Source organism: Acomys russatus, chromosome 15 (assembly GCF_903995435.1).
Source record: "Acomys russatus chromosome 15, mAcoRus1.1, whole genome shotgun sequence".
NCBI classification, from domain to species: domain Eukaryota; kingdom Metazoa; phylum Chordata; class Mammalia; order Rodentia; family Muridae; genus Acomys; species Acomys russatus.
In genome coordinates, this window is record NC_067151.1 from 57,502,559 (window position 1) to 57,527,636 (window position 25,078).

A 25,078-nucleotide genomic window follows, 5' to 3' on the forward strand; every position below is an offset into this window, starting at 1 on the left:
GACATCACGTAATTTTAAACCATTAAGTAAAAAGGATTAAAAAAAAAAAATCGCCTTGTGAGCGGCTGGGTTTTGTGATACCAGGGCTGCAAAATGGCAGCACTCATGCCACTAAATGAGAAGCTGATTTGGAATTCCACCCCCAGTGGGACTACAGGAATCTTCCAGAGAGGCTATGACTGGTATTACAACAAGGACACCAAAGTTTGGAAAGGCAGCATCTCCAGGATTAACACGGTGCTGGCAGCCTATGTGGTTTCAGTTACTGCATTTCTTACAAAGAACTCAAACGTGAGTGGTGATGATCACTGAAGAGGGGTCCCCACAGAGGGCACTGCACGCCTGAGTACAAGTTCCGGCCCCAGGCCCATCCATGAAGACTTCAATTGTGGCTGAATCTTCATGTCCTGAGAACTAGTATCTAGTAAAAGGTGGCTGACTGGTTGAAAAAAAAAAAAAAAATCAGTGTTCACAAAGACTTTATTTTAGACCTCACAACTACAGTCCAGTCTGAAAACTAGCTGATGACAACCATGCCTGAATGCTAGCCCCCCCCCTTAAATTCATTCTGAAATTCTCACCCCACGGAGATGGCAGGACAGAGGTGCCTCTGGTGGTGGTGGGTCCCCAAGTCTTTATAGATGGATTAAATGGATTCTAAAAGAGGTCTGAGACCCCTTCCTCTGCCTACTGGGTAAAAAGGCACAGCAAAATAGAGCCACCTCTGTGCAGAGGCAGGTGCTCAGCAGACACCAAGTCTGCTGGTGCCTTCATGAAACAAGACAAACATATTTCTGTTTATGATATTTATCTATGTACTTTGTTCTAGCAGCCTCCAAAGACCAAGAGAATAATGTCAGGACACAAAATCTATGAGAACAGGGATAATTTTCTGTTTTATTTTACAGTAAAAAAGATCAGACACAATGAGATCATTTTCCAGTAATGCCTAGCCCTTTCTCACAGAAGCCAAACTGAGCATACTAACGGTCAACTTCCTACCATCTCTCTTCAATACTCCAGCCTTACTTCAAAGTTGAACACTGGTTTAAACAGAAGATCCACCTGCACCCTTATCCCACCCGATCCCCAATCCTTGTCCTACTGCCACAGAAATGTCCCTCTGGGACAACTGGGGTCAAGCTGTTCAGCGTTTCATTTGCAGAGAAAAACATGTCTTACAAGATGGTAGGTATTAATGAATCTTTGGCACAGTGTTGGCTGGAAGCTGCTCCGTCGACCAGGCTGGCCTTGAACTCGCAGGTGCTCCTGCTTCTGCTTCCCCAGCGCTGAGGTTACGGCGTGCACCAGCACATCCAGCCTGCTGCACCCTTTACATGCTGCTGACTGGCATCTAAACTGCAACTCACTTTCTGTCACTCCCAACATGATATCAGTTTCAGTGCTTACAAAATAAAGCTGTTAATAAGATCCGTCTGACATTTAAAATTTAGAGATGGCCTGCTGGCTGTGAAGGTTTCAACATACGTATATTACTGTAGAGCACACCTCTTTGAAGTATTGTATCATACAGTGATAATGTCAACAAATATGTAAATATTTATATAGTATCTATCAAAATATTGATCAATGTAACTGATTAGCACATCCAAGATGGAAATGAACATAATCTGTGGACCTTAACTAATGCTTTAAAAGACTGTACTATTTAGATCATGTTGGGCAGTCTGTTCGATAATCTACTTAGGTTTCTTTTTACGCCAGTGTATTATTTTCCATGTTAGTATTTTCACCCAATCTCTCTTAAAAATACATTCCAATCTCTTTTGGAATAACATTTTAAGACCTGGTAGATCCCAAAGAAATATATTATTCCTCAGATGTTATGGTAGCTATGAGTTTTAAGGAAACAAGAAGATAATAACTTAAAATAGCCCTCTGATGTAATAGAGTGGAATATAAATACTAGTTTGAATCTTTATTTTCCCCAAAGGGCCATGTGTTAAAAGATTGGCTGGCAGCATGTGGCACTACTGGGAAGAGGTATAATCTTTAAGTAGGGCCTAACACCAAACATGGGGCACAAATCTGCTTAGCTAAAAACACAAGCCTCGGAAGGACCTAGGGTCACCCTGGCTGCCGTGGGGTGAGCAGTTTTATCTGCCACATGCTCTTGCTGGAATATACTACCTTATCACGGAAACCTCGGCAGCTGTGAGCCAAACCATCTTCTCACTTTGAAGACAGGTTATCTCAGAGTGTGCTACAGTAACAGGCTGACTACATAGCAATTTTAAGAGGGTACCTGGAAGCAAGTGTAGCTGAAGGCTGGCCAGGCTCCAGAGAGTGCAAACAGGCCAGGAAGAGGAGCCATTCCATGAGAGATCCGCATCTACAGGGCTGAGCAACACCTGCCTGGACCAACCTTGTTACCAGCTCTCTCACTTACAACCACAATCTTCCACATGAAATTAAGAAGGCATATCAAACATAGGAACTGATCTTTCACACAAAGGAAAACTTGAGGGCAGAGGACACAGCTCAGTAGTAAACCACTTACCCATCATGCCCAGAGCTTGGATCCAATCCCTGGCACCCAAGGAGAACAAGCACAATACAAAACCAGGACCAGTGTCTGTTTCCTAGCACTGGGATTACAGGCATGGGCCAGCGAGCCTGGCAAAAATTCCATTGTTTAACTATTTATTTAAAGTCCTTGCTTCCAACATCAATCTGAAGATCAAAGCTGAACACAAGTATTTTTTACCCTCCAGATGTTATATATGAGAGCATGAAACAGTATGGCTGATGAGCCATAACAGAAAAATAAGTATGTTTTATGTACCTATAAAACTCAAATTGACTATAAACAAAATTCCTTCATGCAACTGTCACGAAAAAGTTGTTAGAAACAAATAATTTCTATGAATTTTTGTTTTAAGTGATTATTTTAAAATCCATGGAAAGCTGTCAGAAAACAAAGAAAAATTTACCTTATTTTCTTCAAGAAATTTCAATTTGACAGAAACATCACTGCGCATTCTGTCATATTTTTCCTTATGTATTTGGAACAGATGCTGTGACTGCTCAATTTTTGGCAGAGTGTTTGCATCACGTGGTCCAAGGTTCAGCTCTTCCAAATCAGTGCGATATGCATCATATTCAATTCTGAAAAGAGAAGAAATGATGCATACCAGGGAACAGTGAGACAGTCAGGAGACGGGCTGGCAGACAGCAGCCTCACACTCAGGTAGCACTCAAAACCCACACACATCTACGTTCGATGCGTTTGAAATCATTGCTTCCATGAAAATAAAGACCTATTAATACGCAGGAGTGTGTGAGGCTCGAGTTCTGTCCTCCAGCACTGTAAAATATATACATGCACATATATGAGTGCAATACGCATGTGCACGCATGCACACACACACAGATGGGGAAGAGCTGTTTCTTAATTTTATCTACTATTTTTCCCCAAAATTTACAATATTAACCAACAAATATTTCAACTTTTAGCAAACACTTAAATTTAAAAAAATAATGTCAACCACAACAGATGCCAAAGCAAGTTCAAAGTAATTACCAATCCTTAATGTGTACTGGTTAATAATGATAAGACAAAGTTAGTGAGACCAGCCCAACTTAGAATGCCTAGCAAAACCAGTGAGATAAGTCATACTGAGGGTTACCAATGCATGTCATATATGCACTTTAAAATGTTCTAATAGCTATATTTAAATAATAAATATTAATGTCACTTTTATTCTGCCTAGCACACTGAAAATACTATTGCTGCAACATGTAATGAATGCAGACAATTGTTAATGGGCTCCTTTATATCCGGGGGGCTGGGGGCTGAGTCTTGGAAAGCCCCTGTGTATTTTTTAGTACCATTATATGCCAATTCACACTGGTCACATTTCAGTATTTAACAGACACGTGACAGTACAATGCCAGATGGATTTCTGTCATAGTAGCATTTAAAGTGTGACAATGACATCTCCTACAGAGTACCATGGCCTAGTTCTGTGAGATGCTTAGTTGCCCATCAGCCTCGCTCCATGACGTCACAGCAGCTATACAGCCCCTCTGTCACAGCCCCGTGGAAGTGCAGCACTGCTATGGTAAGCAGTGACCTCCCCAGCTAAGCATTCAGTACTTTACTTAAAAGAAGCAAGGGACCTCTAAGCTGGTAAAAAAAAAAAAAAAAAAAAAATCAGAACCACAAAGTTTATGCACTACAGCTAAAGGTCTTCATTCAGGTATCAACAGGGTGTGTCACGTCTCCCAATCCAAGAATGAAGAATATTTAGAGTTTACACCTCACTTGAAAAAGAATATGTCAGTCTCTCACATTAAGCCCACTTCGTTTGTTTGGGGGTGAGACTGTCTCACTATGTAGCTCTGGCTGTGTGAGAATTCACTTATATGGACCAGGCTGACCTTGAAATCAGAGATCTGCTAGTTTCTGCCTCCCAAGCGCTGAGAATAAAGGTGTGCACTACTATGTCCAGGTCAAGCCTAGTATTTTTTTTTTATTTGTATTTTTTATTTCTCTCGAGACATAGTTTCTCTGTACAGCTCTGGCTGTCCTAGAACTGATTACGCAAACCAGGCTGGCCTTGAACTCAGAGATCTACCTGTCTCTGCTTCCTGGGTGCTGGGATTAAAGGTATGTGCCACCATACCTGGCATCCAAGCCCAGTGTATTTTTAACTTGTATTAAATTTAACAAACTAGATAGTTCGGGGCCAGTGAGGATCATTTGTTCGTTCACTAAGATACTGATCTATCCAACAGTTACCAAGCCAGCACTGTCTGGGTTTCGGGTGAGCTGATGAGTTCAAGAAGCTTGCTCATACCCAATTACAACAAAATGGCATAATGCAAATTATCACTTCAGACAGCAGGTCTGACTAGACACTTAAGAAAGCGTTTCTGAGGTTGGTAGAACAAAAAAAGTAGTCAGCAAATGACATAGGCATGACATATAGATGTTGTGAGTTAATTCATGTAATTAATGCAATGCTCCAAAAGAGAAAAGTACAGGCACTGACATAGATATTTGTGATTAATTCAGTGTATTACAATCCAGAACTAATGCACAATGATGGAAGAAACTTCAGTAGGAACTGACATAGATATTTGTGAATTAATTCAGTGAATTACAATCCAGAATTAATGCACAATGATGGAAGAAACTTCAGGAGAGTAGGCAGCCCCATGGTCCCTGATAATGAACAGTTCAGAACAAAGTCAAAAGCCCGCGAAGAGCTGTGATTTGACCTGATTTCATTTGTTCAGAACAGGAAGTTGACTCTCTAATGGTAAGGAAGGGAGATGAGCTGGAGTAGACTAAGAAAATGGGCCGGCCTCAAGACTTTGGGGAATAGGAAACGAGTCTCAAAACCGGAACAAAGGCAACAGAGATTAAGGCAGACATAAAAAAGTCAGTGGGGCAAGACAGACTAGGTAGGTAACAAGTTAGTAAAACCTATGGGTTTAGAAGCCAAACTACCTTTCTCTTGTTCTAGGGTCTGCAGTGAGCATTACATCTTATTTTTTTTTTCATCTATGAATGGGAGCATAATAATCACCACAAAACTTCATACACATATGTATTACATGACACTGGGCAATAGTTAAAACCTTTAGAATGCTCAGTATTAGAAAAGGAAGAGCTCAAAGCAAGCTACAAACAAAAAAGTAGAAGCAAATGTAAACTAGTAAGATGTGACAATCGCCCTCAAACCCCTCTGCAGCACTTTTAAATAGTACTGACTGGCGGAGACACAGTTACAATACTGGCCTTGTATTCTTTAGCTTTGACATTCATTTTGTAGACGGCATCAAAGCAAACCATGGCAGCAACGCTTCTCTAAGAGCACTCACTACCACCCAGGAAGGGCACGCAGCCTTCTAGACACACCTTTCAACTCAAGATTGCCAGCCTGAGCCTGTTACTCTATGGAGAAAAGGTGTCTGCATCTGAAAATCCTTCCTCGTAACCGGCTGCCTTGTTGGTGCTGCTGTGGAGAGCCTCAACCGGGCAGAACGGGCTGTCACCACAAGGCTAGGAAGGATCTGTACACAATGCATATCAGGGCTAACAGACCACCCCGCATGTCTTAATTACCACTTCTCAGGCTGATCAAATGAACGAGCCCTGCCCTAAAAGTCAGTAAATTCTGGTTTTGACAAAGAAGGAAAACTATTGTTTAAAACTTTGAAGTTTGGGCTCTACTTAGAAGGCAGTGTCCAAGCATGACTACTAACCAAGTCCTCAGAGAACTGATTAAACAGAAATCAAGGCCCGGGCTAAACTTAAAGAATAAGCTAGAGCAAGCTCAATAAAAAAGGATTGTTATGGGAGATCACTGCTGGTTGTCAGGCACACAATGAGGCTGCCTGAAGGTTTCCGAATAAGCCAGCATACAGCATGTACTAAGATCTAATACCACACTACCCTTTCAGGGTCTCATTATAATATGTGAAAACATTTTTCATTATGAGACATGAAAATTTTTTACTTTTAAAAATTATTGTTTTGTTGTGCTAGGCAAGATATGATCTCTGAACTACACTCTCAGCCACAGTGTAGATTAAAAGACAGGAAGCAAGCCATTCAACCTCTGTGGACTTACTCTGCTCCTCTGTAAATCAAATGTAAGTGTTTTCTGCATTGAGCTGTACATGGTGGTACCTGCCTTAGCCCCAGCACTCAGGAGGCAGATAAGTAAAACAAGAAAATTCTTATCTTTGAATTGTCTAGTCTCATAAGTACTAGAAAAACTGGGGAGTGGGGTGGGGGAGACTGAAAATCAGCTTAAAATGATTAAAAATAGATTAAAATATGTACTGTGTATGATTATGACAGACAAATTTAGCAAAGACCCACACAGAAGTTAGACAAATTAAACTTTTATTCATATGCATATGAATCCATGAAAAACACAATGTCTATGAAAGGATTTAACCAGACTGGAAAATCAATTACTGCATAGGTGGTTATGGGGAGTTCCATTAAAAGATGTGATGGCACACGCCTTTAATCCAAGTTCTCAGGGAGGCAGAGGCAGGCAGATCTCTGTGAGTTCAAGGCCAGCCTGGTCTACAAAACGAACCCAGGACAGCCAAGGCTACACAAAGAAACCCTGTTATGAAAAACAAAAAACAAAACAAAACAAAATGCATCTTCCAATTCTGTTTTTCACCATCTGACTTTATCTTGTTAATAAATAATTTGAATAAAAAAGTCTTTAGCTAAGTAATCTGCAAACCTGTACTTCATCTTCCTACCAGCAAGTCTCAGCTGTTACCACAACCTTTATTTCTAAGTCAGTAACAATGTCACACTAATATTAAACTGGAAATTACAAACACAGCACAGAACAGAGCACTTCTTATGACAAAAATAAACTTAAGTTTTCCACATATCTGGGTTCTGACCTCTACAGTGAATAGACAATGTTTATCTAAGAATAAGCACCCAACCACAAAATAGTGAGGTAGACATTTCTGGAGTTCTCACAGCACTGTCCTTAGCTAGGACTGCAGGTCAATGGTCGCGTTCCACCCATACCAGGTAAAGCTTAGCACCATCTTCAACCATGCTAGGGAAACTAACAGAAAGGCAGCATCAAGTGCTCAGAGGACACTACCAGAAAACTGGGCTGACAGTACACAGGCATAGGCCAAAAACAAACAAACAAACAAACAAACAAAAACTGGATGTGGAAGCAAAAGTTGAAAATGCTATTATGAGTGTGGTATTTTTCAAATAATATTTTTAGATATTTGAAAGTATTTATTACTATACATTTTGTTCACCTAACAAAATCATGAGATAGGATATAAAATATCCCTAAAAATAAAGTATAAAAAGATGAGGTATAAAATAGTACATCTGGGGGCTAGAAAGATGGCTCAGTGGTTAAGAGCACTGTCTGCTCTTCCAAAGGACCCTGCTTCAATTTCCAGCACCCACATAGCAGCTCACAGCTGTCTGTAATTCCAGTTCCAAGAGATCTGACACCCCGACACCAATGCACATAAAATAAAATAAATTTTAAAAATAGTACATCGGGAAATTTTGTATTATAAACAAGTACCAAGATAAAGTGAAATATTTACGTATAAGGTCAAATGTGAAAGCATTTGATGGTAGTCTGGACCTGGGTAAATGAAAATCAGGAACTGGTACTGTGGAAGCAGTGTGACTGCTCACAGTGGGGTGCAGCAGTAACATGATCACAGGCTCACATTAGGTCAGACTGCAGAGTGTCTACTTGGCAGGACAAAGGAAGCTAGAACTGGGCTCTTCCATTCCCCTGTCTCTTAGCAGGCAAGGTTGGGGTATATGAATAAGGCTCAAGTGGACATTCCCAAGACAAAGTATTCAGGGCCTTTTGAAAATTACTTCTGAAGTCGCAGCATCTTATGCCTAGGGTACCAGATCCATATGATAATTAGATACTTCTGAGGAATTATTCGGCTTTGGTTCTTGCCTATCTCCCGTTTTATTCTTTCTGAGAACTATCTTCCAACCTTCCATTCTTCTCCTGGGAATCAGAGAACACCATTCTGTGGACGTGGGTCTCTCCTTCCACCTCTACACGGGCCTCAGTACTGAGCCAATCACAGGGCTTGTGACCATAAAGCCATCGAGCCATCTTTTCTTTTTTTCCTAGTACATTCTTTTATCTTCCCATATTGGAAAGTATGTTTTTCTTGTTTGCAACCCAAAACCTTAACTAAACATAAGTCATCTGTAAAACAGACAATACAAGGAAAGTAAGTACCCACCTGGCATTCTCATACTGTTTTACAGTCATTAGTGTATCTTCAATTGTTTTATTCACCAAGGTGTTCACACTAGCAATGAAAAAATTAATGGCCCCAAGAAGAGTCTCTCCATTTTTAGCCAGCAACTTCTGGGTATCTGCATTATAACCAAATTCTTCCTAAAACAGAGACGATATCGTAACTGACTTACTAATAAATCAGTGGACATGACTTTGAAAGCATAAACATATTACCAATGGGAAAGTATTTGACTTACAAATCTAGCAACAGAAGTTTTGCTTTTTCTCCTAATCTTTAAATATATAAGAATCTAAATCAGTTAGCTACATAATTACCACAAGTTTAGTAAACCAAAATTATCATTAGCCCAGACACAGAGCTAAATCTAAATAATTTTAAAAGCTAAATTACTTTGTACTATACAGAATATTTTTGTTTCTACATTTTGTTTCTGTTACAATTATAAGCACAGCTGTGTGGGAAAATATAGCAGCTTATTAATCAGAAAAGTTAGAACTTTCAGGACCAAATTAGGTAATAATTGGTTAAAACTTTCAGACATAAAACATATTACATTCTTTTGTGTTTTGACTGAATTTCCTCAACGTATAAATATTGACAAGACACGTTTCTTTGTAAATGTGGTGACCAGGTGCCTTTCAAGATCGGTCTATCTGGGCATAGATTAGGGATTTGCTCAACACCAGCTTCTGTGCACTCAAATAAACTATACCCCCGGCTCCCGCAGCATCTCAGACAGCCCATCCGTACGCGGCAAGCATGTAGCCTTCATGCTCAGCAGTGCAAGCTTCCTAGTCAAAGGGCATCATGCAGGAGGGAGCACATCTGACCAAATAAAGCAACCGTACTTTACTGTAAGATGCGTCACTCAACCTGAATTATCTAGTCTGGTTTAAAAAACTTCAATTTTGGCTATAAAGAAAATAACAAAGTTAACTAGAAGATGAAATCTTAATGTAGTGCTACAATTATAATTACATTTACAGATGATAAATTATTTAATAATTCAGTAAGTATTAGGAGAGTAAAATTACATTATGCTAAAAACATTTTTCATTTGAGAGAGGTTCATGTACTTTATTCCAGACTTGGCTTTCTAAATTGTGCAGACTGACTGAAAATGTAGGAATGTGTAAAAAAGAATTACTGCACACCTGTAATCCTAATGCCCAGGTGGCCGAAACAAAGGACGTGTTCCAAGTTCAAGCAAATTAAAGCTATAGGGCAAGACATTTCTCAAAAGACTGTTAATCAATGGTGAAGCCATTAATTGTTCTACCATCATTAGCACCTCTATAACTAAAGGTAGGACAGCAGGATGTGTCTGACATTTTCTACAAGCTAAATTACATATGAAATGTAAGCAAATGTATATAAAATTGTATGTGATAGAAGACTTTTTTAACTTCTAGAAAATGTTAAAATATCATAATTGTACTTATTTCTTTGACATTCATCAAGAGATAAAAGCCAAAATGTAAGAAAAGAGAAAAAAATCTATAAAAACTAGATTTATAGCTGGGTGTGATGGTACACACCTTTAACTCAGCTGAGAGGCAGAGGCAGGAGGCAGGAGGCAGGAGGCAGGAGGCAGGAGGCAGGAGGCAGGAGGCAGGAGGCAGGAGGCAGATGTCTGTGAGTTTGATCTAGAGCTAGTTGTAGGACAGCCAAGGCTACACAGTAAAACCTTGTCTCCAAAAACCAAAATAAACAAAAAGTAGATTTATAGAAACACAGTTAACAAAACTAAGGAGCCCTTCTTACTTATTGTATAACAGAGCCCAGAACACCACCAATAGGCATGCTAACACGGATGTGGACAGGGGACATAGGCATGGACGAGAGGGGGGAGGGTGGGAACAGGGATGAGGATGATGCGGGAGTGTGCACACAAGGCCTCAATCCTACATCAAGAACACAGGCAACGAAGGAATACCAAGAGAGCAAGAAATAGTCTTCCCCAGGGAAAAGCACCCCATTGGCTACCCAAAACCAAATGGTCTGCCCCAAAAACATACAGAGAAGTAATATTATATAGACACACTAGGTTATATTTATATATTTGAGAACACACGCACACATTTAATGAAAAACAGAGGACATGAATTTAAAAGAGATCAAGAAAGGGTATACAGGGCAATCTGGAGGGAGAAAAGGGAAAGACAAAATGATACAATTAAATTAAAATCTTAACAAATGGGGGAGGGGGAGGAAGAACACAGAGACCAATGCAATAGAACAGAGACCCTGGAAATAAATCAGTGAGTGCATCATCCAATCGAAAGCAAATTCTGTTTGTTTAATAGGGCACCTAAAATCTGAATTTTTGTATTTTCTTTTATTACTGTACTTTATCAAAAGCTGTACCAAATTTCTAGGACCAAGTGATTTTCTATTTTAAATTATTTACTTGCTCAGGTTAGTCATCTGTAAGGTGAAGGATTTTACCTTCTGTGTGGGGCAAAATGAGCAGCCAGACATCAAAAGAGTTACAAGATAGCAAAAGAAGTTCTCAAGAAAGCTTTGGCTGAGCTTGGGCATACCTTAGAAATGCTAAACATATACTCTATCTGAGCTGCAGTGGTGGCACAAGCCTTTAGCCCAGCCTGGCCTACAAAGCGAGTCCAGGACAGCCAGGGCTACACAGAGAAACTATGTTTCAAAAAACCCAAAACCCAAAGCAAAGCAAGAAAGATTGTATGACATAGTATCTAATAAAGAATGCCTCAAATGCCATTTACATTGGGGTTTGGAAATACATCCCAGTGGTATAGCATATGTCAGTCATTGGGTTCAATGTCCAATACCCACACAAACACAACAATGACAATTTTATTAAGAGTTTAGCAAATCATACATGAAAAAAAATTACCTCTCAGAATATTTCTAGCAACATCCTCACACCCACCACAACCCCTGAGAGTTATTTTAAATAATCTTACGTGGAGATCTAGAGACTTCAAACTCAGGTCAGCAAATGCATCTCCAAGTTGCTTTTGGGTATGTACCATCTGGAAAAGCTGCGTTGACAACGTTTGAGCCAGTTTCAGAATGTGTTCATATTTTTTCTTATTATCTCTTAATATATCAATCTGAGCTTCAAGTTCAAGGTCCACAGTTCTTGAGCCACGGCCTAGTTTCTCAGATATAATTTGCCGAGTACACTAAAAGTAGAAAGATGTGCCTTGTTTAGGAAGGAAAACAAGAGAACAATAAAACAAGACAGCAATGCAAAGCACTACAGTACATTGCACGCACCAGCTTTGTACCTCGAATGAACTAGTTAGCGCCTCCTGTGATCAGCTGCACCAGTGTCCTTGCTCCAGCTATATGCCATAAGCCCTGCCTCCTTGTTTATTTGTGGGTAATAACCCAGCCTCCCTATTTAATTCTATATAATAAACACTCTGAGCTTCTGGGGTGCTAGAGTGTCTTCATCAGAGAGCCTGGTCCACCATCCCAGCTCTTTCTGCGTGTCCATCTGTATGATCGTCTTTTCTTGATTCCCTAAGGCCCTCATCAGGCCAAGTCTCCAGAGCCACAGCAAAGGATGAGGCAACAGGGTTAACGGGCAGTAAAGGTGCTTGCTGCCAAGCCTGATGGTCTTAGGTGGGTCCCTAGGACCTTCATGGTGGAACAAGAGAACCAGCTCCAGCCAGTTATCCTCTGTCCTCCACAGGTGTGCTCCGGTGTCTACACAAAGACACACAGACTCACTCAAAATAAATAAAACCATTCTAGGAGGTGGAAATCAAAAAAGAAAAGTTCAACTTGAGCCACTGATTTTAAGAAGAAAAACACTGACCAAAAAAAATGAGCCTATAATAAGACAAAGGAGACGGCACTGTTCTCAGAGTCCCCATCAGACTTTCACTTTACTGGACTCGCTTTGTGGGCCAGGCTGGGCTAAAGGCCAAAGCATAGCGCCTTCCACAGCACCCCAGAACTCTGTTGTGAGTCAAGAAGCTAGAATTCATTGGCTGAGGTTTGCAGATGACACAGAATGAAAATTCTACTGTTGTACAAGTGATCATTTTCCACACACACACACACACACACACACACAAAACAATGTTCACAAGCAGGCACTTGGGCCAAGATCTAATAAAGAAAGGCTAAGGTAGTGGGAGTAAGATACTAATTATGAGGCAATCTGAGATAAGTTTGGGCACACTCAATAAACATGAACTAACTATACATTCTTAACGAAAATCTAAATAATAAAAAATGAGAGTACTAAAAGGGTGCCTCCAATTTAGTTAAGAAAGTATACAGTTGTTGCTCATTTCTTCAGCGGTTAGGGCCTTGGGAAGTTTCTGGAATAATCACTGAAACATTCTGAAATTAAAATGCAAAACTGAAGACCGGAATACATTATAAACAGGCTTACAAAGAGAATCCAGTTTCTCTGCCCCTCCTCCAAGTCCGCTGATGGAGCATTCCATATGAAGAACTCACTTAGTCAGGTACGGCAGTGCACACCTTTCATGTTAGCACCACGCGGCAGAAGCAGGCAGAGCTCTGGATTTGAAGCCAGCTGAACTAGCGTTATAGTAAGTCCCAAGCCACCTACCAAGATCTTGCTACCCCAGCACCATGTCCCAAAAAGTCATTTAGATGGTAATAACTTCTAAATGATGCTAACTTACTAACTTAAAAGAGATAGAAGGTTAAAAAAATAAAAAATCACTGACCTACATAGATCTCCTGAGTGCAGAGGATGGATGCCATGACAGTACAGGTCCTACCATCAGGCACATCCTACTGCCTCAGGGATTGACAAGACAGTGCCTGTACACTGATTATATGAATATCACAAAGAGCTTTGCTGTGATGACAAAACAAACAAACATTTAAGTACAAGGGAAAGAACAAACTCACAGCAGCAATTCACAGATTAAAGAAAGTTTATTAAGACAAAATACAGAAGGAAGCCTAAATGGGAAATAAACAGGAGAAATCGGTCAGCTAATGAGCAAATGGGCAACACGGAAAACAAAAATAGGCCAGAAAGGTGAAAGCCTGAGGTGATCGATTTCATGGGGAGAATGCTAATGGGAACTACTTCAGGATTTAAAGAATTATTTTAAAATAGTATTTCATACTCAAGAAACATGTTAACTGAATGCTAGAAACTAAGAGTGCTTATTCTTTAGAGAGAGGGGGGAGGGAGGGAGGGGAAGAAATGCAGAAGGAGAGAGAGAAAGAGAGGGAGGGCAAGGGCAGAGGCAGAGAAAGAGAAAGAGAAAAGAGGAAAGAGGAAGAGGAAGTGAAAGAGAAAGAGAAAGAGAAAGAGAAAGAGAAAGAGAAATATTTCAAAAAAGGCAATGCAGCAGGACCCTGGCCTCACGGAAAGGGAAGAACAGACTAAAGCAGACACAGCGCAAGGAACTTCCAGCTTAGGTTTTGAATCCATCTTCTCAAATTAATTTTTTTACTTACTCTTAGCTGAAGAAATAATAGAGTACTCTGTTTTGTTATTTTTTTTTTTTTATCAGTCTGTTTTTGTTTCTTTTCTTAGTTTATAATAGAATTTTGGGGGAAACTTTCTGTTTGTTTCTTTGTTTTTAAAGTATGAAGCTTGTTGTGGTCTGAAAATTACACAAGAGAAAGGAAGGGGAATTCCAATCATCTGGCAAACCCCACTCTTGCAGCTAGAGGAGCACAGAAGACAGATAGCTAAGCAGATTCCTGGGGACTTGGTATGGACAGGATCTGCAGCCAAAAGCAGTAAGGTAATAGAGCAGGTAAGGTGGGGAAGGGCCATATCATTCTAAAGATATGGGGATCTGCTGAGGAACTGTAAAGTAACAATGACCACACCAGTCCAAGAGAACGGTTTGGTAAGTCATAACAACAGTAAGAGAGTAATAAAGATATGGACTAGGGCTGTGAAAACTGGAACAGAAAAAGTAAAAGAAAACCAAGGGAGAATCCACAGGACTTAATGACTGATTAGATATGTAGGCTCAACAAGAGGAAGGCAGGGGGTTCAGATAATCAACAATTGTACTACGAGAGAACATGGAGGCAGGAACCAGACATCCCTACCCTGGAGAACAGAGAGGCAAGGGCTTACAGGGATGCCCTTCAGGAGAAGAACAAGTAAGGAGGCATCGCTTTCTACAGACTACCACCAGGACTTTTGGAAAGATTCATGTAGCAGATTTAACTTTAAGGAAGCCAGACATGCTGGCATATGCCTGTAATCCCAGCACTTGGGAGGCAGAGGCAGAGGCAGGTGGATCGCAGCCTGGTCTACAAAGCGAGTCCAGGATAGCCAAGATGACACAGAACAAGTTTTGTTTCTCAAAAACAGAGAGAGAGAGAGAGAGAGAGAGAGAGAGAGAGAGAGAGAGAGAGAGAGAGAGAGAGAGAGAGAGAGAGAGAGAAAGCGAGAAAAGAAAATGAAAACAAACAAAAAAGAAAACTTTAAGGGCTAGAAGATGGCTCAGTAACTAAGAACACTTGTTGCTCTGGCAGAAGGCCCAGGTTCAGTTCCCAGCATCCACATGGAGGCTCATATCCTTCTAAAGTCCAATTCCAGGAAATCTGATGTTCTCTCAACAGGCACCTGGCACATAATTGGTGCATATAGTCACATGCTGGCAAAACATTCTTATAAAAATTAAAATAGATCTAAATACATTTTAAAAAAAACATTAAGAAAACTTGTAAGAGTGCTGGCCTAGCATACACAAGGTCAATCTCTCACACTGCAAGAAAGCCTGTATTTTTATAGAGGGTTTTAGGTTGTATTTTAAAACAACTAATTGAATGAATAATTCCACTCTGCTATTTATTCTTGAGAACATGTTAGGCCAGGCGTGATGGTGCACGCCTTTAAGCCCAGCACTCACTGAGGCAGAGGAAGGTGGGCTGCTGTGAGTTTGAGGCCAGCCTAGTCTACAAAGGGAGTCCAGGACAGCCAAGGCTACACAGAGAAATCCTGTCTAAAAATGTAGACAATTCTGACTTGCCAACCACTAGACCCATAGCCCATTCGAAACACTTATGCTTATGCTGCAGACTGCGCTGCTGGCGTCTCTCATCTTCTGTGCCTCATGACATCTAGTGTCTGATCCCTAGGAAGACTCAAAGGTACTAAGTGGATCTGTGGCTGGGTTACAGCTGGTAATGAAACACGTGCTGTAGACTTAAAATGGCTTTACTAAGATCCTTAGGGAAATAATCACCAGTGACTCAAAGCAATGCTGAACGTACAATCTGGTGTGGCCTAAATGATTACAGGTTCACAGAGTTCCAGCCTTGGAGAACTAGTGTGCCTCTTAACCTTCAACGTTATAAAATATCAAGAAAAGGTTAGGTTCAGTGGCATAAGCCTGTAGTCCAGGTAACTCAGAGGGATCCCTTGATCCCAGGAAGAGCAGCCCAGACTGGCCAATAAAGTGAGATTTCACCTCTTAAGAAGCAAATTATCTATCAAAAAATAATTCTACAGTTAGAATGGTGTGTGTGTGTGTGTGTGTGTGTGTGTGTGAGAGCACGAGTGCATACATTTGTCTCTGCATGTGTGAGACAGTCTCCACATGTAGCCCTGATTGGCTTGGAATTTTCTGACTCTGCCTCCTAAGTGCTGGGATTCTAACTGTGTGCCGCTGCATGCAAGCTATGTTTTTATTTTTGTTTTTGAATTATATGTTTAATTTAATTATATATATATATATATATATATATATATATATATATATATATATATAATTTTAATTATCAGCCAGAGTTAAGTGTTTTAGTAGGTCTTTCAAAAATTCTTTTGCACTAAATTTTAAATTATATGTAAAGATAAATAATGAACAAATAGTTTATTTCCTAATTGCACATCATGTTTAGATGGTATTATTTTTCATACCTGTACAAGCACAATATGATAATGTGCATAACATATAAATGAAAAGTCTTAGAGACAGTTAGGGTGGAAAATTGAAAAATTACAAACCTTGTATGTGTTGAGACTCCATTTTCTAACAAGTTCTAACTTTTCCATTGCAGGATTTTTAATTTCATCTGCTAGAATAACTGGTCCACTTTTTGTGTGTGTTCTTTGGCCACCTGCATGATCATAACAAAAGACAAAAGCACAATCCAGATAAACACAGGGCATGAGAGAAGAATGAAGCCTGATGCTATTCAAACTGAACTGCTTAAAAAATGCAAAGGTTCCTACTGTGTGAAAGACTAGAGCCATTCAGAATAATTTCCTAATCACTTACAAACATTTCTGTCCACTAAACAAACATGTGGTTTGTCTCACTTTAAGAAACAAATTCTGTTGCAAATTCACTTTTAAAAACAAAAACAAGGAATGTCAGCCAGGCATGGTGGTGCACGCCTTTTACCCCAGCCCTCGGAAGGCAGAGGCAGGTGGATCACTGTTAGTTTGAGGCCAGCCTGGTCTACAATGTGAGTCCAGGACACCTAAGGCTATACAGAGAGACTCTGTCTCAGAAAACAAAAACAAACAAACAAACAAAAAACCCAATAACAGTGAATGTCCGGCTGGCCTGGGGGATGGCTTACTCTGTACAGTGCCTGCTACAGATGCACTGGGACTCTGTTCAGATCCCTAGCACCCATGTAGAAAGCTGTGGGTCCGCAACCCCAGCACAGAGGGTGGGAGGGGCTCCCAGGAGCTCACTGGTCAGCCAGCCTAGCTGATGTGATAAGCCCCAGGAAAGAGAGCCTGGCCTCAAAAAACATGTCAGAGACTGAGGTGAAAGACAACCAAGGTTAACCTGTGGACTACACAAACACATGTGTGCATTCACACACCCCCAAAATCAGGGTGAGTACACATTTTCTTCCCCCACTTACTCCAACAGCCAGATCTGCCTTTAGTACAGCTTCACCACACACATAAGAATCAGAGCAATGACAAAAAAGCCAGCCAGCCAGCCAACCAATCAACCAACCAAAGAAAACAAACAAACACAAAAAACAGCTAAGACTTTATAAAATTCTCATAAAAATAAAGTATTAATGCCATACAAAAAGAAATGTGTAATTTGGGTTTTTTGTTTGTTTGGTTGGTTTTGGTTTTTCAAGACAGGGCTTCTCTGTGTAGCCTTAACTGTCCTGGACTCACACTGCAGACCAGGCTGGCCTCAAACTCACAGGGATCCACCTGCTTCTGCCTCCTGAGTGCTGGGATTAAAGGCGTGTGTCACCACCTCCTAGCGTAATTTGGGTTTGTTTCTTTTTGTTTCATGTTTTCAGAATGTCTCCTATGTGGCCCAAGTTAGCCTTGAACTTTTCAGCCTCAACCTTGTCACTGCTGAGACTACAGGCATGTACTACTACTCCACTAATTTTTCAGTGTTTTGCTGCAATCTACAAACTATCTGTATGCTGAAACTGACAGGAATACACAACCTTTTCATTTCACCCATTCTCAATAATAACACGACTGCCGAAGCTCCCTTTCTGTTTGCAAAGAGGGCAGAGCTGCAAAGCTGAGAAGTTAGAATCAAGTAAGCAGACCTATACCAACCAGAAAAAAAGAAAGAGTGGATTAAAACAAATCATATTTTACTATGTTTTTAGCCTTTAAAATAATTAAATTTCAGGTTTGTGACGCAACCTAATTACATTGAAAAGAGGTGATGGCTAGAAAAGTGATTTCTCTTATGGTTAGAGAAAGCAGCAGCCGCATAACAGCCAGAGGACTGCATACTAGCAGCAGCAGAGCGAGCAGTCAGAGCAAGGTTAGGATGGCTTCAGCAGGAGGCGAGCCAATCAATCAGTGCGGTGGATACCTGCAGGAACTGTTAGGTCGCCTCCTGGATGAGCCAGCTGACTAGCTGCAACCCTGCTGGGAGACAGAACAGACGGCAAAGGTGGTGCTGAGGAACCTGGAGAGGGCAGACGTTAAACAGTGAAAATCCACTTCCTCCTCTACATCTATCTAGTGATGATTCCTCTAACCTTGTCAAAGTCTGCAATTAAGACTACAATAATATACTTGCTTGCTTTCAGCAAAGGACTAATAGAAAATGCTACAGCCTGAGTTCTACATAAACTTTTCATCAGCCTAACGAAACCAAATAAAGCACCTCACTATGTAAAACAATTGGCAAGATCGTATTTAAACAAGTTTCCCTGGAGTCTGTTATCTTCAAAACCAAATCATATGACAGTCCTAGAGGTTTATAGTTTAAGTATGTTTCTCATAACTTCCCAGACTTTACTATGAAGAAAAGGCTTAAGTGTAGAAAGTGTAGAAAGGAATACTGAGGCATTTTTTAATACTTCTTACAAAAATGTGAGTGAGTATATCCTTTATGAGCATTACAGCCTTCGCAGGAACCGTTGTTGCCAAATGTCCCCAATCATAACCCAAGTACGATACAAAGCAGAATTCATGCAGGGAATGCTGGGTGCGCACAGCACGGTACCCTGAGGCTGTTGAAATGCAGGCGCTCAGGCACACAGAACCAGGAGCTGAAGCCACAAGAGCCAAGGGTGAACTCTAGGTATTGGGACATGTCAGAGCTCGTGCTGTCATGCTTCTCAAGTGACGGTGACAACCATTCGTGGAACTTTAAGAACACACCCGGGACTCTCTCAAGATCCGCTGCCTGTCAGTGCAAAAGGCACCTGCTGCTTTTGAAGGCTACGTGGGAGATTTTCAACAGTCAAGTTTGAGAATAAGAGGAAAGAAAACAACTTTTAAGTATATCATAACCAAGTTTTTAATTCTAGTTCTGGGTATGAAACTCTGGCTCTGTCTATCTCATAGTGCCAGGGACACCCTAACCATTTGCTTATATCCTTGAGCCGCGGTATCTTCTGAAAAGTAAAAAACACCATCTCTCGGGCCGATGAGATGACTCAGCAGGTAGAGGTACTTGTTCCCTGGAATCCATGCAGTAGAGAGCAATTCTCACAAACTGTCCTGACTTCCGCATGCACACACACTGTATGCACTGTAGCATGTGCACCCACGCACATGTGCACACTAAGCAAGCAAATGAAATTTGAAAAAGGAATGCTACCCATCATTGTTGCTGAGGTCCAGTATTAAATCAAGTTGGAGAACAATCATCAGAAACATGAAAATGCCTTTCAATATTTAGCTGAGAATATTTGATTTTCTCTACTTATTCGTGAGTGTGTCTATATGGTATGTTTCCATACATGTATGCATGACAGGCAGAGGAGGATGTCGGTGTCCTGCCCAATCACTCTTAGTTTTTACTGTTCTGGAAACAGCTTTATTCTCTCACTGAACCTGGAGGCAGGCTGGCAGCCACCGGGCCCCAGCGATCTTGTCTCCTTTCCCTGTCTTCCAAGGCTCAGGCATGAGAAGCCATGCCTGGCTTTTTCATGGATGCTAGAGATTCAAGCTCAATCCTCATGTTGCAAAGCAAGTGCTCTTACTCACTGAGCTGTCTCTCCAGCTCAAGCTGAAAATATTTTAATGTCTATAATATACTATTATTGCAATAATACTCTTCCCCAGTTTTCTGGGGGAAAAGTATATATAATTCATTCATGACAAGAAAGAATCAATATCTACTTTACATGTAATTAGCAAGAAATGTACATACCCCATACACAGATACTAGGTTCTGGTGAAGACAGCCTTTAGATGAAAACCTGCTTACACTCAAGTCAAGCATATGATAAAGCTCAATAAACTGACATTATTTTTTAAAGTAGCCACATCTGTCTCTTTAAGTCTACTGAACTACAAAACTTAAAAGTAGACTGGCTGATAAAAATAAAATGTCTTAACACTCACATTAAAATGTATGATATATAGGCTTAGGAGGTTACACAGTTTCATAAGGGAAAGTTCAATCTGCATCTCAGGATCTCCATTATCAAATTAAACACAAAAGCACTATCTACAAGTTACTTGCTTAGTTGAAAGACATTTCAATAGGCTATCCAGTCCAAACCGGTGTTACACAAAGGCCTTATTTCTCCTAGCCAAGGCACGGGGCTCCCATCATAAGGAAGCAGTAAACATAAGGGAAGGACTCTACTTCCATGTCTGGTGACCTAAGAACAGAGCTCTCTTGTTCCGGTTATTACAGTTCATTAATCTCTGTAAGAAATGATGTCACAGCACAACATGACATGTGTATAATACACGTAGCAAATGATCCAGCCTCCATACCAGAATGGCAAATGAGATGGTACTGAGAGGTGGGTGGGGGCTCAGCTGTCTGCCTTACCTTCAAAGTCATCTTCCATTTTTCCACATCTTCTGAATGAATGGTAAGCCTTTAGACTAGTGTAGTTTAAATTAGACCTCCCAACTAAAGTTAGCTATCAAAAACGCTCACTAATACCCACAGAAACCTCTTAAGAATCAAAACCATAAAGCGGGGCATGGTGATACACATCTCTTGTTCCTAGGACCCAGGAGAGCAGGCTGAGGTAGGATTGTTGAGTTTAGGCCAACCTGGACTACACTGCAAGGCCCTCTCTCCCAAAAACCAGGAAACAAACATACAAATAAAAAATCAGGATCTTGCTAAGTGACTAATTTCCTCTCAACAGAAACCTGGGCAGACGCAAGGATGAGAGCTCTCATAGCCTTGGGACCACGCACACTTCCGGCAGACGCAAGGATGAGAGCTCTCATAGCCTTGGGGACCACATACAGCTCCTTGCTAGCAGCTTAGACTAACTTTGCCTCTGTCACATTCTTGTTAACCAGATCTCAATATCCGTTGTTGTTTTTAGGTTAAATTTAGGTATAATTTTTTTTTATCTTTTCTTTAGGAACAAATAGGAAAATATATTCCTAATTATCTTATAGTAACTTTTCAAGTAATAAAGTCAGAATGCTTCAGCTTTTTGTCCCAAGAACTACACTAATGTAACTCCTCCAACACTTGCCCTCAGACTTCCTAAGTCTTCACCATGTCATTCTTTGCCATGTTCATTCCAATTGTCTGTACGTGGCTTAAAACAAGTGCCCTTAAGACAACTGCCTTTCTAATAAGTGCTGAACTAGTGCAAGTACACAGAATTCTCTTATGAATACACTAACCAATAATGAATGTTAGGTTAAAACAAGGCAAGACCTACTCTATCAAGCACAATACATTAAGAAAATTAAGAGTTCACTCTGAACAATAACTACAGCTACTTAATTACAGCTCTAGATCCAAGTGTTTGTGGCTTTCTTTCACTCACTTACAAAAATATTCTCAGGGAACCTCACAGAAGAGGGAGTGGGGCCAGGGTAATGCAGTGTCTTCTGCACATGGCAAGGCTGCTCGCTGCACTAGTCAACTCTGGCAGTTAACACCCTAGCATGGAGAGGAGAGGCGCATGAGCTCTCACCCCCAGCTGCCAGGAAATGGATGGTCTAAATTCTTCTGGACCATGGAACCGTGTAGGCTGACTGACACTAGTGGATAGCCCCATACCATGTGTATAGGACAGCAATTCTGGACTAAGTGGTTTTATTTGTTTAAAGGGAAAATCAGGAAAGGGCGATAGAGATCAGGAGAAGACAATCAAAATATATTGTATACAGGTATGAAATAGCAAAGAATTAATGAAAGTATTATACTAAAACCCCACTGAAAAGTTACAGGCATGGTCATGAACAAAAGAGGCAATTTTCCCTCTGCATTAAATATATACATGTGTATACACACACCTCTCAGCTTGTGTGGAAGAAAGAGTTATGGCAGGTCGAACTGCCTGTCCTTAAAGTAGGCTATTTACAAGACTGGCCTTTGTCCAGATCCTGAGAAGCTGACTTTGACAAATTCCCTGCCGAAGGCTTAGGTTCACACAAACAGTGTGGCTTAGGTTGAGTGTCTAGATAATCTGTTAAGTCTAGAATCCTGACAGTGCTCATAGGAAGCCTGAGTGTGGAGTCTTTATAAAACCCCTGGGCACTGAGTGCTCAATGGTCTCCCCCAGTAGCCACACTTTACACAGGTTGCCACAACTCACATGAAAGCTAAGCAGTCTCTGCATCGGCACCAGCAGACCCTCAGAAGATGCTACCTTGCTGACGTGCCTGTAATGAGCCACAGTGTGAGTGCTGGCTGAGACAAGTCAGGGTGACCTTGGAGATCTCGTATCGCAGGCATAGGAAAAGAAAAGCTCCGTTTTTTAAAAAATATATAATCTATATTTATACAAATCAATAGCTAAATTTTGTGATTACAACCTAAAAGTATCTAGGTTTACTTCTTGAAATAATTATATGGCTTTATTTCACAATTATTTTGAAATTATTATTAAAAAGTGTTCCCTAGATAGTAACCTGAAGGGGGTGTGCGTGAGTGGCAGGGCTTGTGCCCAGTGTGTGAGGCCGAGGCTGCATGCATCCTGGAAAGAAGAAAAGCAGTAAGTGATGCATACTGATACATTCCTACAAAGATCAGTGGCATAATTCTTAAATTATTTAAATTGAAGAGAAAAATGTTTATGGTCACTTTTCATCACAGAAATAAAGACCATAACTCTTGTCTTCTTTAACAGAAGTGGCACTCAGTGAGGCTCCCCTCCTCCACTTCAGCCATCTTTGCAATATGTGGGTTCTTACCTTGGGATGCTCCTGCTTCAATAACCCCCTCTTTGGCACTGTCAAAGCCATGAGATGTAATTTGAGTTTCTGAGAGTCCAAGTCCAGATGGTAATGAACACTTTAAATCCTTGGTAGCATTTGAATAAAAGAAAAAAAAACCTGGTAAAATATCTCACATCACATCACATTTCAGAAGTGTGCCTTTAACTATGTTTTATGCTATTTTTCTCTTTCTACAGATTATCTCCTTAAATTGGCATGGCATTCTGATGATCAAATACAGCAAGGTTTGCTGTTAGGAGATACAATGTATGCCAAATACAATGTACCTTTATACTGATCACAGCTTACGGTATCAGGACACGGAAGGTTGGAGAGATGGGAATGAGGGGAAAGCAGGACGCATCCGGCTAACAGAGACCCCTGGAGAGGAGGAGGCAGGAGCCTGGGCAGTCATTATCACAGGGAGGCCAGCAAGGCCGCTTCCAGGGCCAGTGCAGCTAAAGTCTCCACTGAGAGATGGGGGAGCAGGAATTGGAAGACAGCCAGATAAATTATGAAGTTTAGCCCTAACTGAATTTAAAAAGTGAGTTCTGAATATTCAGTGAATGCATTTGACTTAGTGATTGACCTACTTTAAAAATATTAATTTGGTACACTTATAAGAACAGCTTAAAAGAGTTAGAAGCTGAAGGCAAGACCAACCATAAAGTAAATACCATTATATCCCATTTAAGGCCTGCCTAAGGTTAGAGAAGTAGAATCCTACCCAAACCCCCACCAAGTAAACTTCAAGAATAATTAAAATTAAAACCTGCCATGAAACTCTGCTACACGTTCAGTGTCATAACAAGTGGGATATCTGACTATGCAACTGGCATTACAGACCACTTAGAAAGGACAGACGGGTAATTTAAGTGAGTGGTGAGCACAGAGCCGGTTTTTAGCACTTCTATCTTCTCTGCTACTGGAGTGAAAATACTTTAACATAGGTTAAATGACATCTGTTGCAACAACATGATTTGAAGACACCATTTTGAATGCTTGCTGAGGAGCTTTCTATCTGATTCCTGAAATTCCTCCAGCCCTTAAATGCATCCATTATTTATGTATCCATTATGTTTTTCTTCTTCAAGGCAGTAGCAACCCTAAGTCATTTTCCTGAAACTTTCCACTATTATCAATGTGAAATTTGACAATATGCACAAAGTAGCCAAAATACAATAAAGATGACCATGTTTATCATCCTTACACTCTGGGGGAAGGATTTGCTACAAATCTATTTTGAAAATTGAAACCATTTGAGGACAGACTTCTTTGGAGTATCTTTCCTGGTGACTAACCATGAACTTGTGTCTCTCTACTTTGAGACCACCTCCAGAGGAATTCTTGGGACTCCATTAAGACTGAGTACCCAGGCCAGGCAGTGGTGGTGCACGCCTTTAATCCCAGCACGTGGGAGGCAGAGGCAGGTGGATCACTGTGAGTTCAAGGCCAGCCTGGACTACAAAGCAAGTCCAGGACAGCCAACGCTACACAGAGAAACCTTGTCTTAAAAAAACAAAATCAAAACCAAAAAAAAAAAAATAAAAATAAAAAAAGATTGAGCACCTAGGTCTAAACCCGCTGAGTGGCTGGCTAGACCACTGACGGCCTGAGTGTAACCTAGCATTTAAAGAAATTCAATATTTAAAATGTATTTTTATTTTAGATTCAGGACTTTGCTGGCCTGAAGCCCACAACCCTTGTACTTTGGCCTCCTGAGTG

At 40.7% G+C, this 25,078-nt stretch overlaps 1 protein-coding gene across 4 annotated transcripts in view; it reads right to left on the bottom strand.

The window, feature by feature from the left end:
• Positions 1-25,078, bottom strand: part of Arfip1 (ADP ribosylation factor interacting protein 1) — a 79,371-nt gene that overhangs the window by 16,426 nt on the left and 37,867 nt on the right. For 2 of the 4 annotated variants that reach the window (XM_051157376.1, XM_051157377.1), the window contains exons 3-8: positions 23,330-23,438; positions 18,561-18,656; positions 16,745-16,857; positions 11,730-11,951; positions 8,767-8,924; positions 2,955-3,129 (exon numbers count right to left, since the gene is read on the bottom strand). In XM_051157376.1, the coding sequence (XP_051013333.1) occupies positions 2,955-3,129; positions 8,767-8,924; positions 11,730-11,951; positions 16,745-16,857; positions 18,561-18,656; positions 23,330-23,438 (873 nt within the window). The remainder of the gene's footprint in view (positions 1-2,954; positions 3,130-8,766; positions 8,925-11,729; positions 11,952-16,744; positions 16,858-18,560; positions 18,657-23,329; positions 23,439-25,078) is intronic. The other 2 variants (XM_051157379.1, XM_051157378.1) reach the window with 2 other exon arrangements.